General features: G+C 42.6%; 3 protein-coding genes across 7 annotated transcripts in view; 1 reads left to right on the forward strand and 2 right to left on the reverse strand.

Moving 5' to 3' along the window:
* The window catches only part of LOC134191998 (FIGNL1-interacting regulator of recombination and mitosis-like), a 3092-nt gene extending 127 nt beyond the window's left edge, over window positions 1-2965 (forward strand). The window contains exon 1 of the mRNA XM_062660661.1: window positions 1-2965. This exon is cut by the window's left edge and continues 127 nt beyond it. Within this exon, the coding sequence (XP_062516645.1) occupies window positions 1-2684 (2684 nt within the window). The 3' untranslated portion in view covers window positions 2685-2965.
* A 3394-nt stretch (window positions 2966-6359) lies between these two features.
* On the reverse strand, window positions 6360-7556 carry LOC134192215 (protein JTB-like). Of its 2 annotated transcripts, none has more exons than XM_062660920.1 (5): window positions 7464-7556; window positions 7266-7392; window positions 7115-7194; window positions 6915-6963; window positions 6360-6845 (listed from the first exon to the last, which is right to left on the reverse strand). In XM_062660920.1, the coding sequence occupies exons 1-5, from the start codon at window positions 7499-7501 to the stop codon at window positions 6732-6734; spliced, it is 408 nt and encodes a 135-aa protein (XP_062516904.1). In that variant the 5' UTR covers window positions 7502-7556; the 3' UTR covers window positions 6360-6731. The 2 variants fall into 2 exon arrangements, with proteins under 2 accessions (XP_062516904.1, XP_062516903.1); XM_062660919.1 differs by having other exon boundaries at window positions 7459-7549.
* A 1045-nt stretch (window positions 7557-8601) lies between these two features.
* LOC134191923 (tyrosine-protein kinase receptor TYRO3-like) lies at window positions 8602-13983 on the reverse strand. 4 transcript variants are annotated; one of them, XM_062660568.1, is made up of 15 exons: window positions 13768-13983; window positions 13346-13444; window positions 12784-13286; window positions 12436-12706; window positions 11896-12099; window positions 11556-11795; window positions 11120-11498; window positions 10912-11051; window positions 10746-10853; window positions 10597-10683; window positions 10315-10532; window positions 10146-10252; window positions 9922-10081; window positions 9723-9859; window positions 8602-9651 (listed from the first exon to the last, which is right to left on the reverse strand). In XM_062660568.1, the coding sequence occupies exons 3-15, from the start codon at window positions 12805-12807 to the stop codon at window positions 8823-8825; spliced, it is 2904 nt and encodes a 967-aa protein (XP_062516552.1). In that variant the 5' UTR covers window positions 12808-13286; window positions 13346-13444; window positions 13768-13983; the 3' UTR covers window positions 8602-8822. The 4 variants fall into 4 exon arrangements, with proteins under 4 accessions (XP_062516552.1, XP_062516551.1, XP_062516553.1 ...); XM_062660567.1 differs by having other exon boundaries at window positions 12784-13248; window positions 13319-13444; XM_062660569.1 differs by lacking the exon at window positions 13346-13444 and having other exon boundaries at window positions 12784-13248.
* Window positions 13984-13998: the final 15 nt, after the last annotated feature.

Consider the following 13998-nt stretch of genomic DNA (forward strand, 5'->3'; position numbering starts at 1 on the left):
TCGAGTGGATGAGAGAAATCTGCAGCAAAGCTGAGACAACGACTGATTTGAATGTGAGAATGGCATTACTGAGATTTACAGTTGCTTGTATATTGCCTTGTCTCAGCCAGCAGCCACGCTGGACTCAATCGGATGAGTGGAAAACGCTCGGTTCAACGTGCGCTGAGACGTACAGATTGATGGAAGAAAAAGTTTTAGTTACACAGAGAAAAACTATGGAAGAGCTACGCCACGTTATCGAAATGCAACTAGAGTGCCTTGATTTTCAAACTAGTTTTCTCGAGCGAACTCGAAATGAAAGCAAAGAGTCGAGACTCGACTCTCCTCACGGCACTGTGATTTCAATCTGTCTCGACATGATTGCCCGGATGTTCCAACATTGTCAGGCCAGTGAGACTTTCTACGGCGAGAATTTCTCTCAGATGGCGGACATTCTCGCCTCTTCTTTTAGAAAGTCGTTTGCTCTTCTCAAGCACTGCTTTACGTTTTTGAATGGAGTCGAAGAATGCCACAATGTGCAGGTGGCCGCATCGATTGCAAAGCAGCTGACCGACATCGGCATAATCAGCACAAGCTTTGATGCTGTTTGCGTTCAAACATGCTGGAAGGCATCCGTCTGTTTCATAGTTAAATTCAGGGATTCTGTCGATCGTGAGGCATCCGTTGGATCATTGACATCGGCCTTGGTGTTGTGGTTTACAAAGTGTGTGAGTGTCGCACCGCTAGAGACACCAAACCCGATTCAAAGTCATCAGGAAACGAGGCAGTTTGCGAAGTCGGTGAAAGCGCTTCGATTCATGTTTAGCCTCGTGCTCAAGTTAAGCCACGAACTCCCGGACGCCGTGCACAAGAGCGTCCGACAGTTATTTGATCTCGCACTCGAGGTGGAGACGTGTGGCCTCCCGTCGTTGTGTCCACCTACTCTGGCTGTTACGGCCAGAGAAGAGTTGGAAACCAATATCGTCCCCGTCATCGAGCCGCTGACCGGTCTACTGACATCTCACGTGGCTATTGTTGGCATTCTAGCGAGCCAATCAGATCTACGTGAAAATCGACATTTTGGGTATCTTCGCTTTCTTCTCAGAGTGATCAGTCTGTTTCCGGGTTTGCCTCGTGGCATGCAGGACGCTTTAATGGACAGACGGTCGAGTGTGCAGGAAGACAGCGATTCGTGTGTTTTGTTGGACGCTCTCTTCTTCGCCGTCACCGAATGTTACATGGAGCTCGGTCTCCCTGTCAAGATCAAAGCATCATTGATTAGAACAAAGCCATTGCAAGATGTTGGTTTGTACGAGTTTGTGTGTAGCCATTTGTGTAGCTTTGTGGCTCAGTTGTCAGCCAAGTATTTCCCATCTTTGGAGCGTTGTCTTTTCCGACGTCTACTCAGTGAGTATCCACACTGTGTGACTCTCGCAATAGACACGTGGTGTTTTCTTGCTCGTTGGGGCAGTGCCGAACTGTGTCGTGACCATGTTGTCGCTTTGGGTCGTCTTCTTGTTGCTCTTCCTGTACATCTTCATCTTACTTCGTATTGGCACGTCTGTCTACTCTTCCGGCGTCTCGTTCCTCTGCTGGCCGTCCAACACCAACTACTCGTGTTAGAGCAGTTTGATCCATCTGTTGATATCAATGCTCTTAAAGTCTGGAAAGAGATTCCATTGGAACGGCTGTCTAGAGAAGTGGTGGACAAGATGTTGCATCATCTTCCTCTCATCTGCAGTCAGGAATTAAGCCGAGAAAATCTATCTATTGCTTATTGTTCATTTTGGTTTGTGTCACGTGTTGTGTCGCTACCATGTCAACAGTTATCTTTGGTTCGAACGCATTTGGTGGCATTTATAGAGCCTGTGGTGTCTCTACTACAGACGTCCATTGCCAAAGAGTATATCGATCCTGTTATTCCAGCTCTGGATTTCCTAGCCGCCGTGTTGTCATTGGTCAACCCCTATGTATGTCTCGAGATCATTGACTGTTGTCAGCACATTGCATCGTTTGCATCTCCACCTACGGACTGCCTTGTCGCCGTCTGTCACTTCCTTACATCATTGGGTAAAGTCACATTTCCACCATCTCACTCTCGTGCATCTTTGCATGCCATCTCTCAACTCTTTCAGAAACTTCTTGTATCCAACGACTGGCTGGTAGTCCACCACTCACTGGTTGCCTTCCAATCGTTTGCAGAACACACACCTCACTCTGAAGCGATTTCCAGCTGTGTGCCCAAACATTTGAAAACTACAGTAGCCAATTTCGTGCAAGGACTAGTAGCAGCCAATGCTCAATCGGATCATAATATCGAAGCAACAGTCACAAGACTCAGAAAGGGTTTGGAAGAGTTCCGAACACATGCTGATGCTGATGTTGATGACGACACCAAAGAAATACATGTCGAGCAGTCTGTCAATTTTGAAATCAACGCATCACCCATTCCATGTACACATACATCTCAAGATCTCCTTGTCAGTATTGAACCGGTGGAAAAGAAAAGGAAAGTTGATCATTCGTCTCATACTTTGTATCGTGAAGTCGTGGATTCAATCGTCGTCGGTATTGGAAGACTCGAGGAGCTGCTCGACAAGGACAAGGACGGTGAGCACTTACCTCCACTCTGGCTCCCATCAGAGTTAGTGGCGATGAGGGACGAGCTAAGAAAACTAGTGAAACAAGCGAATAGTTGTAGCTAGCATGGAGTGTTTATGGTGTCTTGTTGTGTTATATGTGATCTTGCATGTTTTAGTATTTCTTTGTTTTATGAAGTTTAGATACTTACAGTTAACGACTTGAACGTATCAGTACATGATATCAATTTCCTCCTATGCCATTGGAAACTAGCCTCGACACTAGCCTTTCTTTTGCTTTCGGTGGTCCTTCTATCCGAGGATAGCAAGGGGGTTAGTTCACATGACCTTGGTCACGGTCATCTGATGGAGCACTGATAGCAGTCTGTCTGTCTACATGTCTGTCTGTCTATGTCTGTCTGTCTATATGTTTGTCTATGTCTGTCTGTCTATACCTACAAAATCAAAGGCTCGTACAACTGTAAAACAAGCAATGTGATATACTTGATACAGTGTACGAAGTGTGGCATGCAATATGTCGGAGAGACGGGACAATGCCTCCATCAACGAATGAACAATCACAGAGCAGACGTAACAAACAAACGACTGGAAGGCAAACCGGTAGGACAACATTTCAACAAACCACAGCACTCTGTAGAGGATATGAAAGTCACCATCATTGACTATCTGGGATTGAAAGACGACCTATCCTGCAAGTGCAGAGAATCCGAATGGATCAGGAAACTGGTGACCTTCGACCCATATGGATTAAATATAAATCAGATATACTTTAGTAAATAGCTGGTTTTGATATCAACATCATCGATATCAATATTAACACCTATTGTTTGAAATTTTTAAACATCTTAGCCATACATTGAGCCAGAAGAAGGTTTTTACTGAAACGTTGCTCATTATATATCTTTACCATCAACTATTGTTCTCTTCGTGGTGTGGTCTCTCTCCCCTTCACATTTGTCTACATATCTACCGCGGATCAGATCGTTTCCGTCTTTGCTCTCTGTTTATCTTCCAGTGTCATGTCTGTCTATCTATCTGTCTACATGTCTACATGTCTGTCTGTCTGTCTACATGTCTGTCTGTCTATCTGTCTACATGTCTGTCTGCATGTCTGTCTGTCTATATGTCTGTCTATGTCTGTCTGTCTATCTGTCTACATGTCTGTCTGTGTGTCTACATGTCTGTCTATCTGTCTACATGTCTGTTTGTCTGTGTGTCTACATGTCTGTCTGTCTGTCTATCTGTCTACATGTCTGTCTATCTGTCTACATGTCTGTCTGTCTGTCTATCTGTCTACATGTCTGTCTATATGTCTGGCTGTCTGTCTATCTGTCTACATGTCTGTCTATCTGTCTACATGTCTGTCTGTCTGTCTATCTGTCTACATGTCTTTTTGTCTGTCTGTCTACATGTCTGTCTACATGTCTACATGTCTGTCTATCTGTCTACACGTCTGTCTGTCTATATGTCTGTCGAGGCATGCAACAATCACTATGGGCAATATCATAAGTGTGTCTCATAAAGGCATCAGTGGTGACTTCAATTGTTATCCAGACAATGCAGTGTCATCAACAAATTAACTAGAGAATAAATTATTTGCATCAAATTGTCACACATTTTTTGCACAATCTTTTAATTCAATTGTTCATCATAGTGAGGTAACGTATGACAAACCTTTTCATTCAAAATTTGATAAACAATTCATAGAATTGCTTAATTAAGTTAAAGAACGCTTACATATGTATCATTGGTATAGGTAAGGCCAGACCAACTAAATTCATATGCTCCGACATTTGGACATGAAACCTGGACAGACCAATCAAAATAGAAATAAGTTATGATCATGTGATATTTTGAGTATTTGCAGTTTTCATTGCACTACATACATTCTACAAACATAATATTATTGCGCATGCACACATCAAATTCTACTTTATTTTGGTCAATCTCAAAACTGGACAAAACAGAGCATCAAAAAATTATATTGGTCTGGTGGCCTATGACCACTGAGGCAACTTTGGTCCATGTAGACTGCTGTAGACTCTCGAATCTCTTTAATTAAATTAAATCTCCGACTAAACACTTATACACAAACGAGGAAATCAGCCAAGAACAACCAGACAAGTAGCAAGAGAATGTCAAACATGTACGACCCTCAGATAGCATACAGCCAAGAAGAGGGCTTTCCATGCACCCGGAATCCTTTGAGATAAACATTTGGGTAAGACATATACCAACATCAGTAAGGCCACTCCCAGAAATAAATATTATCTGGTCAGCAGTACTTCAAAAGTGTGACAGGAGCGGTCATTATTATTATCTTGAGATCCTGCCATCAAGACTAACTGCGAAAATAGTGGAGCTCGACATAACGGCAAGGGGCTTCTGGGGTGAGATTTCTAAAAACCATTTCTCGATGTTCGAGTTTTTCCACACTAATGCAGTATCTGCCAGATAGAGTAGCACTGAAGCCAACTACAAGAAAATAAACAGAAAAAAAATCAAAAATATAAAGAACAAATTTGACAGATAGAGAATGCGTCATTTTACACATCTAGTATTCTCATGCACAGGAGGATGCAGTAAGCTTACAAACACCTTCTTGAAACATCTTGCATCAATGTTGGCTGAAAAGCCATTCATTTCACATACAATATGACAATCAACTGGCTACTGCAGAATCTGCAATGCTCTTCGTTTGAGAGGATGCAGAAAAAAGAAAAAGTTTTAAATATGAAGGAGGCATCGAGCAAGCTGTGGCCACTAGCTGCCTAACTAATTAACTCATTAGTAACTTTCTTTGCTAATATCGTTTACTCTAAGACTCTCTAGTTAGCTATTCTCATCGCTTATATATCAGATGTTGCTAGCACAATCACTCTAGTTTTAGTACTTAGTGTTTCGTTGCACATGTAGAAGTACGCACATATTGCAAATCTATTTAAATATATGTTTATTGTCATTATTATTACCTTCATGCTACCTACATCCTCCAAATAGATTTCAATGGTATTAACTTTGAAGACAAAATATGCAGCAATTTAGGTCTATTTCAAATCTACTAACACAATTTGACTTCGCTGTTTCAACACCTGTGCCAAAGAACCGGAAACCAAGAAGTTTTCAGTGACAATTTATTTTTGGTAATTTTTGTTATGGCCTATAAAGTCTACCTATTAAGTAAAACAAGGATTGGAGATTTACAGGTACGTGACATTGACGTGAACATCAGTGTGTGTGTGTGTGTGTGTGTGTGTGTGTGTGTGTGTGTGTGTGTGTGTGTGTGTGTGAAAGTTGTCAAACATCTAGGAACCAACAAACGTCTGTGTACATGGTAAATTATTGCAATTATTATCTAACTACCATAGTGCACACCCACTACATTGTGTTGTGTTGCACAACTGCATAGTGTACTGTGCATCTAGCCAGGAGTCTTGAGCTTCCGAGAGTTTCACTAAAGTAGATCACTACCGAAACAAAATTTTCAGGAGATACCGAAATTTTTATACCACCAAAAATTTCTTGGTCTACAGTAACACAACTACAGCAATAATGAAGTAAACTTGTTACTATTTCCAATACTCCGTCACTCTTTGGGCTTGCAGCACTCTAGACACATAGGATGGTATATACAGCAATTGTACTGCGCATGCGCAACAATAACTTTCTTGATCTGAGACAAAATAATTATGCAAGGGACGACCAGAGACTAATATATTTCTCGGAGTGGCGTAGACACTAGGCTACACCACCTTGGTATGTCTGAATCGGTCAAGAAAATTCTAGTACTTAGTACTCATAACTTGCTTTATTGACTACACAATTTGCGCTTTCCATCCAAACTAAGCTTCTTACAAAGAACGTTAAAAATAGTATCACATCATTTGCTACTTCTTCACTCTGTGTCTACACAACACATTGTCACACCTGCCTGTCTGTGATCCCACACCCACACCCACGCATTTCATCACAACAAACGTTCCCCTGGGTTGTCGACACGTTTAGAGTCAAGACTTTGTGCAGTATCGACAACCATAAGATTACTAATAAACTAAAACGACCTCTCGATCGGAAATACTACACGTCTCAGCCTGTTGCCTCGTCCTACGTACGCATCTCCATGCCAAGACATCCACGTGAACATTCCATACTCTATATGGCAGAGGAGACTTGTTTTCTTATCCTTTGGAGTGCCGCTCGATCTAACTGCTTCTGTCTGAGTTTCACCACGATATAGGAGACAACACCGATAGCGAATGCGACAGTCTAAATCATAGAGAAGACCGGCAATCAAAAAGTCATACGTCAACAAACATTCAAGCTCCGATTTATCACCTCGAATATCCAAAAGTTTCTCGCTTCGATCGCTTTGGATCGTGAACAGCTGAACAGCAAAGCAATCGTTATTCCGTCAACACACGTCAATATGTAATACGTGGGTAACTTAGCTACACAGTTAGTTAGTAAGAATACGCCAAATGCTGCGAGACTTCCAACATTTCATTAGCAATTAATTAATCAATAAACAGACTAACCTGACAAATTTCTCTTTGCCATCGTTACATCGCACTTTCTCGTGAAGGCCAGTTTTCTCACAACTTTCAAGCTGCCATCTCTAACCATACAGAATAACGTACTACGTCAGCCAACTAAAAGTCTACTTCGTCGTACACACGAGAAAGCCACCTTATCTTGTTCGACACACGGCCGACACTCTTCCAAAATACGTGTGCACTGACTGTGGGACACTTGCGAGTTACTTGTGGCCTCAGAAAGCGGCAGGTCGTCTTCCAGACCACCAACCAACACCACACTGGAAAGTATAGCGACTGTCTCGTGAGAAAACACAAATTATTGGATTCCAAATTGTTTGAAGTACCTTACCTCGCTGTCAACAATACGAGAGCACAGATTTCTTTCATACAACACACTGCGCCGACACGGAGACGCCGCAAAATGACTCAACATGGATGACGTAAGGAACCTCGGAATACTTACTCGCGCGCAAGGCAGATCAGTGGTGCCACGTGTCCATACGTTTTCAAATTTCCAAATTTCTGTAACTTACTATTAGGTTTTTTGTAAAGCAAAAATATTTGTCATGTGTCTTAAACAACATTTTTTGTGGCTTAGACAAATTCTGTTTTGAATTTTCCCAAAAACAACAGTTAGATACAAATGATGCACTAGTAGTCACAGACACTCAGCATACATACAAGACACAATACAACAACATGTAACTGCAACAAAAACTAACATTAACAATTAACATTATTTCAAATTTTAATTATTTCTACTGAAACTCTGCACGCAATCTATCATATTTTTAGCTAAACGTAAAAAATAATTAAATTTTTTAATATACTGAGCGGTTGAGTTCATTTTAATTAACACCAGAGTGAATCATCAGGTGCAGAAAAAACCTTCTCGACATTTCGGTCTTGACATATTGCTCCCTAGTACGTATTACTCTTCTAGTTTTTGATTAATCTGAAGGTCTGTTTGAAAATTGGAGAAACCGTAATTAGAACTTGTCTGTCATTAGCAGGTCTTTACAACAATAATTGTGTCCATGCATATGTGTGCACATGCGCACAACGTACAAGAACTGGTGTATCTAATGTCATTCACTAGACATGTATTGCTAATTCTCTATTGGTTAGCCAATCCAGGCCCGGTTGGCATCTACCGTTCTGTAACCGCCTCGTCACGAGCTTTCCAGCGTTAAGTTTCACTTTCCTACGTTTACAGGCTGGCTGGTGAACTGGTTCCACCAATTAAAACAATTTTAGGAAGACTACACTAATCTGTATCTGAGTTGCTCAACCTCTAAACATCACGTGACAAGAACAAACTTCAGGCATTATCTAATAACCGTGATGAACAGACACGAATTTGACTTCAAGAACCAGTCTCCCCCTGCCATTCCCTCTATGTCAACTTTGAAAAACCGAATTCTAATCTGGATGTGTGACAGATCAGCACATGTTGTCATGTACCCTACAACTGTTGTGCACTGAAATCATGCATGTAATCGTATTATAAAAAAGCAATGTCGAACTCATCCAATAATAATACACAGCTAATATCGATCCTACTACTAAGTCCACTACAGCAGCTGAGGGAAAAACCAGCAGTCTGAAGCCTCAGCAGTCAGCACTTATTCTACTCGTGTCATGTCAATATATAGCAGAGAGGGGGGAGAAGGAGGGCATACAAACAAGCCAGAAACAACCCACCTAACTACAACAGGGTTCCTTCACCGTCGTCGTTTACCACAGGCCCAACTTTCCCATTGACGAACCCATTTGTCGTTAGGTCCGATTTCGATGTCATTCTCACATACTTGTCGTCTGCATCGCCCAACTCTCGGTTCACGTCTCGTTTCCCGTTCTGCACAGTCATCCTCATGTATTCGTCGGCATCCTGTTCTTCCACGACGTCTGGTTTACTGACATCTGCTCTTGCCAAGTTCACACTCATTCTCATGTATTCGTCATCACCAGTCGCATCGACCTCCTTTCGTTCCTTACCACTTGCTGTAGACACTGTTCTTTGCCTTTTAGTAGCCGTCTCATGTCCATCGGTACGACTGACATAGTCATCAACTCGCTCCGGAGACTTAATCCCATTTTGTTTGTCATCACTTGATGTCGGCAATTTCAGCGACATCGGCAAGTAGTTGCCGCCTTCCTCTTCTTCTTCCGGTGCTGTGACAAATGCTTGATCGCCATCAGTAAGTGCCGATGACTTCAACAACATTGGCAAGTAGTTATCGCTGTCATCCGGTGATGTCACTGTTGGGTCCTTCATGCGGGGGCGAGGGGACGAATCAAGATTCATGATTGTGTAGCCAGTAGGAGACAACAGAGTTTCACGTTCGTCAAGTGTGTCTCTGTTGTAGCTCACACTCGGCGTCTTAGACATCGGACTCATGTTTTCGTAGCCGTCCGGGTCATCGACGTTGGAACTATAAGAGCCCCCGTCCAGTCTCTCAAGCATCATCACCAACTGAGAGAAAGTCGGACGATTGTGCGGCTCGACAAGCCAACACGACGACATTATCTCAAATCTAAAGTGTACCCACCGTGAGCAACAATGACTAACACAACAACAACTACAAACATAGACACGGATCCTTACAAGTCGTGGGTGCAAATCGCCGGCTTCTGTAATCGATGCCCCTTCAGCAGCAACTCGGTCAATTCGTGATTCGCGACTCCAGGATATGGTTGCATACCGAGACTCAGTATCTCCCACATGGTCACTCCAAACGCCCACTACAAGCAACACAAATCGCTCACAAGACCGACCACGTCCATCTACGACCATACTCACTTACCACGTCAGTCTGCAACGTAAACACTTGATCATTCAAGCTCTCGATGGCCAACCATTTAACTGGTAACTTTGTCGGCGTTCCAAGCCGATAATATAACTCCTCGTGCATGTCCTTAGCAAGACCAAAGTCTCCAATCTTCACTACAAAGTCCTCATCTAACCTACAAACATAAAACAACAGACGATAATACGTTGTCGAGTACGGAACAAAGCGTAAATCTTTACATGCAGTTGCGTGCGGCTAAATCACGATGAACAAAGTTCTGGCGAGAAAGGTAGTCCATCCCACGAGCAATATCATTGACAAATTGCATGAGGCGATCAAGAGACAGCTAGATGTCAAAGTGAACATCACATAGACAACTTAGACGTCGACGGTTAGAGACAAAAGTACCATGTTGTCAGTCATCGTATCCATCGATGATGCGGAGCCTCTGCGTTTCTTGAGAAACGAGTGTAGATCGCCGTTGGCCATGAACGGCAAGATGATGATTGGAGGATCCTCCTCAGGAAAGCACACACCCGTGAGGCCCATCACATTACGATGACGAAAGTCCTTCATTACGATCCCTTCGGACAGGAACCGAGACATGTCACTGACACTATCCAAAGCTAAAGAGAGAGAACAAACGTGTCGTGTCGAGCAATGAAGCGAACGACTTCACGCATGGCTCACTCTTCATCGTCTTTAGAGCAACCGTTTCTACTGTAGACGGATCGTCGGCCGCAGTGAGGGTGCCCTTGTACACAAATCCAAATGCGCCTACAATTAAACAAGAAAAATCGAATACTATTCGATTAACTAATTCAAATAATGATTTGGACCTTTTCCGAGTTCCTCTCCGAATTGTATTTGACTATATTCCACAATGCAATCCTCCAGTTCTTCAAACCAGTTTTCTTTCAACACGTCCATCATGTCCGACTTGGGTCCTGTAGAGAGACAGGCGATAGAGAAAAATACCCCTGACGCTTTAACATTGTGACTAACTCGACGCTTTCCTACTCGCATTGTGCATTCTCATAGACAGAGTCTCTTTGTACGAGACGCTACCACTGATACTGCCACTCGAATCGGAATACACATCCATGTAACGTGCAGAACTGCTCTCTTGAGCATCTCGAAGTACACTGCATTACACAAAATTGATCCATAAAAAAAATGACATCAACACAAGCTACCAATCAATCAAACTGACGTTAGTTCTCTCTCCAGAGTACTGACGTTTGTTTTTTCCTTGTGTTGACGATACAATAGAAACGCGACGACGGAGATTAGAACTATTGCGATGATACATCCGAATACGACACCGATGGCCCACAACGGCTGTGAGTCACTCTCGTCCTTCTTGCCATCGATCGGGCCCAACTGCAGGCAGTCGACTCGAGTGCTGAGACGCAGACTAATATTCAACTTGGGAGTGCCCACTACGGACGGTAGACTGGCAGTCGAATTCCTATCCAGAATATCGCTAGCGACACTCGCATTAATATTCCCATACACAGAGTAATCGAGTAATATCCCCGCTTGCTCGGTTCTAGGATTCACTCCGGTGCAAGGGAATATGAAAAAGAAAACTAGGAGAAAGCAAAAAATGAACGACTAATAGCGGGAATAGACTCTGCGTGCATTACCTTCCTCCCTGGGTACGATTCCTGTGTGGTTTATCGACAGATACGGTCTTGCGAGAACTCTCAGGTCGGTCGAGTTGAATGCCCACTTGTATGTGACTATCTCGTCAGGATCAGTGTTCCACGTAAACTTCAACCTGTGTGTCGTCTGCACCGTGATCAAATGAAGTAGGTTGTTACCGAGCGTACCGGCAAACGGTACGTCGTCCTTAATAAAATAGAGTGCATCATTGGCGAAGACATCTACAGTAGAAGAAATGCATAACACGGTTACTACACACCCAAGTCGACTACACAACACAACACAACACTAATGATAATAAACCGTCGAAATCGTGCGCACCTCCCCAATGCAGAACGTTTACTCCAAAGTCTCGGTCGATGAAGAGATTAAACCCGAAAGCCGTCTGTACATGGCACAATGCGATACCGATGAACGTGAGTGTAGCTGCACGTGACATCATCGACGGCAGACTGCATGCAAACACGTAGTCGAGTTTCCGCTGCTTCGTCAGTCTCGAAACCCGCTTCGCCGTACGAGAAACCGCTAAAGAAAAACAAAGAACAATAGCTCATTCGACGGGAACAAAAAGCGAGGTTCCAATGTACGAGTGCAGGCGTCTGTAGGTTTTAGTAGAGGGCGAGATAGGAAACGTAGCGAGTGACCTCGGCTAGCGTTCGCTGAACCACAATTTCATACTGCAGTACCACAGACTGTCATGTGTTACACAATGCAAACGGTGTGCACAACTAGCCCTTCCTACTCGCACGTCGCACATCGGACACGACGCGAAAATCGGCTAAAACAATGGACGACTCTAGTGAAAGTCTAAAAACGACGAATTGTTCGACAGTTTGTTGGTAAAAAAAACATCACACTTACCTGAGTGAGACGGCGTGCAAACTGACTGGCTATCGCCGGCAGCTATGACTTCTCGCTGATTCGCCCGCGTGCATTCTGAAGAAGCCGGATGAAGGCACGCCCATTTCCGGTGAAGCTCGTGATGTCTCCGCATATCCGGTGTACCGAGCGAGTGTGACGATGCTTCGTACGCGTAATCGGTTGGGGGACAAATGGCTTGTGCAATTTGATTTGCAAATAACATGCTATTTATGAATAGACTGCAAGCTTTCCTCGTATGACGTGAACGTCGCTAGCTAGACAACAGAAGTTGTCTGGTTTATATGAGGTTACCGAACCTCATCAACACATCGCTAGTTAATTAATTACCGATAGTACTGTATAAGTCCGCATTCGTTTAATCAATGGTCGGATTGAGTTCCTCGAAAGTGAAGTATGTTTCAAGAGTTGAAAGAAAAAGAATTCTAGTAATGATGAAATATAACACCCAAATAGTAATATAGTGTATAGTCTACTGTCTACTGTGACAACTGAAATGACACCTGGTAACCAACCTTGCCATGGTAACAAGCATAACCTACGTAGTAACCCTTGCAACTAGGATGGGTACCTACGGATGATATTTGATGGTAAGCTAGATAAATGCATGCATGTAGCCTCATTCTATAAACAATCAATCGCATCATTGCACATAAAATGATATTGCTACACATTAACTGCCTGATTCATATCAACAACCTCACTAACATTTAGAGCCAACATGTCTTAAATTTTAGTGATATTCTTGATCAGCTAAAAGTAAGCAATAAGTTCCCAGATGATCAAACTCCTGACCTAGAAACAATGACGAGTTCACCTCCCTTTTAGCATGACTAATACCATGCAAACAGGATTGATTACTAACTAAATTTTCATTTCTGTGATAAGTTACTTGATTTGCTGTAAAAGTATTTATTGTGTGTTGTTGACTTTCAATCAATGACTTCCTACTGTGGTGCTTATCAGAAATAGAATTAGAGAACTGCATTGCCTATATTGTACAGTTTCATGATGACAATATGGTCAACTTCAATTTCAGGTTAGAATTAATTAATTAACAAACTATTAATATTATATTACTTATTTTTTAAGAGTTAATCAAGCATATAGTAATATCTAATTTGTTATAATTCGTTGTGTATATACTAGCTGTGTTCTACGCACAACAACAGCAACAAAATTAATAATAACAACAACATGCAACAACACCGCCAAAGAACGAAACAAACAAACAAGCAAACACACAACAACAACAACAACAACAACAACAACAACAAAAATTGACTGCATTGAACGTGTCTGCATCATGTTCACCTCTGGATCCTCTCAGCCTGACGCCTCGATTCTGGTAATGTGGTTTACACTCTAGATGTCTACCTACTCTTCCTGTAACGTGTCAAATGTCACTGAATGATTCCTCGTTATCTGATGATTTCGCAATGATTCACAATTGAGTTCACGATGATTTCACGATGACTACAAAACCGACAAGACGGTGCCCACTTGCATTTGCGTAGCTACAATTATGCTCATGCGACCTCTGCT

The sequence above is a fragment of the Corticium candelabrum genome, chromosome 16 (assembly GCF_963422355.1).
Source record: "Corticium candelabrum chromosome 16, ooCorCand1.1, whole genome shotgun sequence".
In the NCBI taxonomy this organism is placed as follows: Eukaryota; Metazoa; Porifera; class Homoscleromorpha; order Homosclerophorida; family Plakinidae; genus Corticium; species Corticium candelabrum.

Excerpts from the sequence above, each read along its gene's own strand:
- LOC134191923 (XM_062660569.1), bottom strand. The coding sequence starts at position 12,807 with ATGCGGACTTATACAGTACTATCG. Across the intron at positions 11,796-11,895 it reads AAACGTTCTGCATTGGGGAG|ATGTCTTCGCCAATGATGCA; the intron begins GTGCGCACGATT and ends CTTCTACTGTAG. Across the intron at positions 10,253-10,314 it reads ATACGATGACTGACAACATG|CTGTCTCTTGATCGCCTCAT; the intron begins GTACTTTTGTCT and ends TTTGACATCTAG.
- LOC134192215 (XM_062660919.1), bottom strand. The coding sequence starts at position 7,547 with ATGTTGAGTCATTTTGCGGCGTCTCCGTGTCGGCGCAGTGTGTTGTAT. Across the intron at positions 7,393-7,458 it reads ATTGTTGACAGCGAGGTAAG|TGTGGTGTTGGTTGGTGGTC; the intron begins GTACTTCAAACA and ends TATACTTTCCAG. Across the intron at positions 6,964-7,114 it reads GGCAAAGAGAAATTTGTCAG|CTGTTCACGATCCAAAGCGA; the intron begins GTTAGTCTGTTT and ends TTTGCTGTTCAG.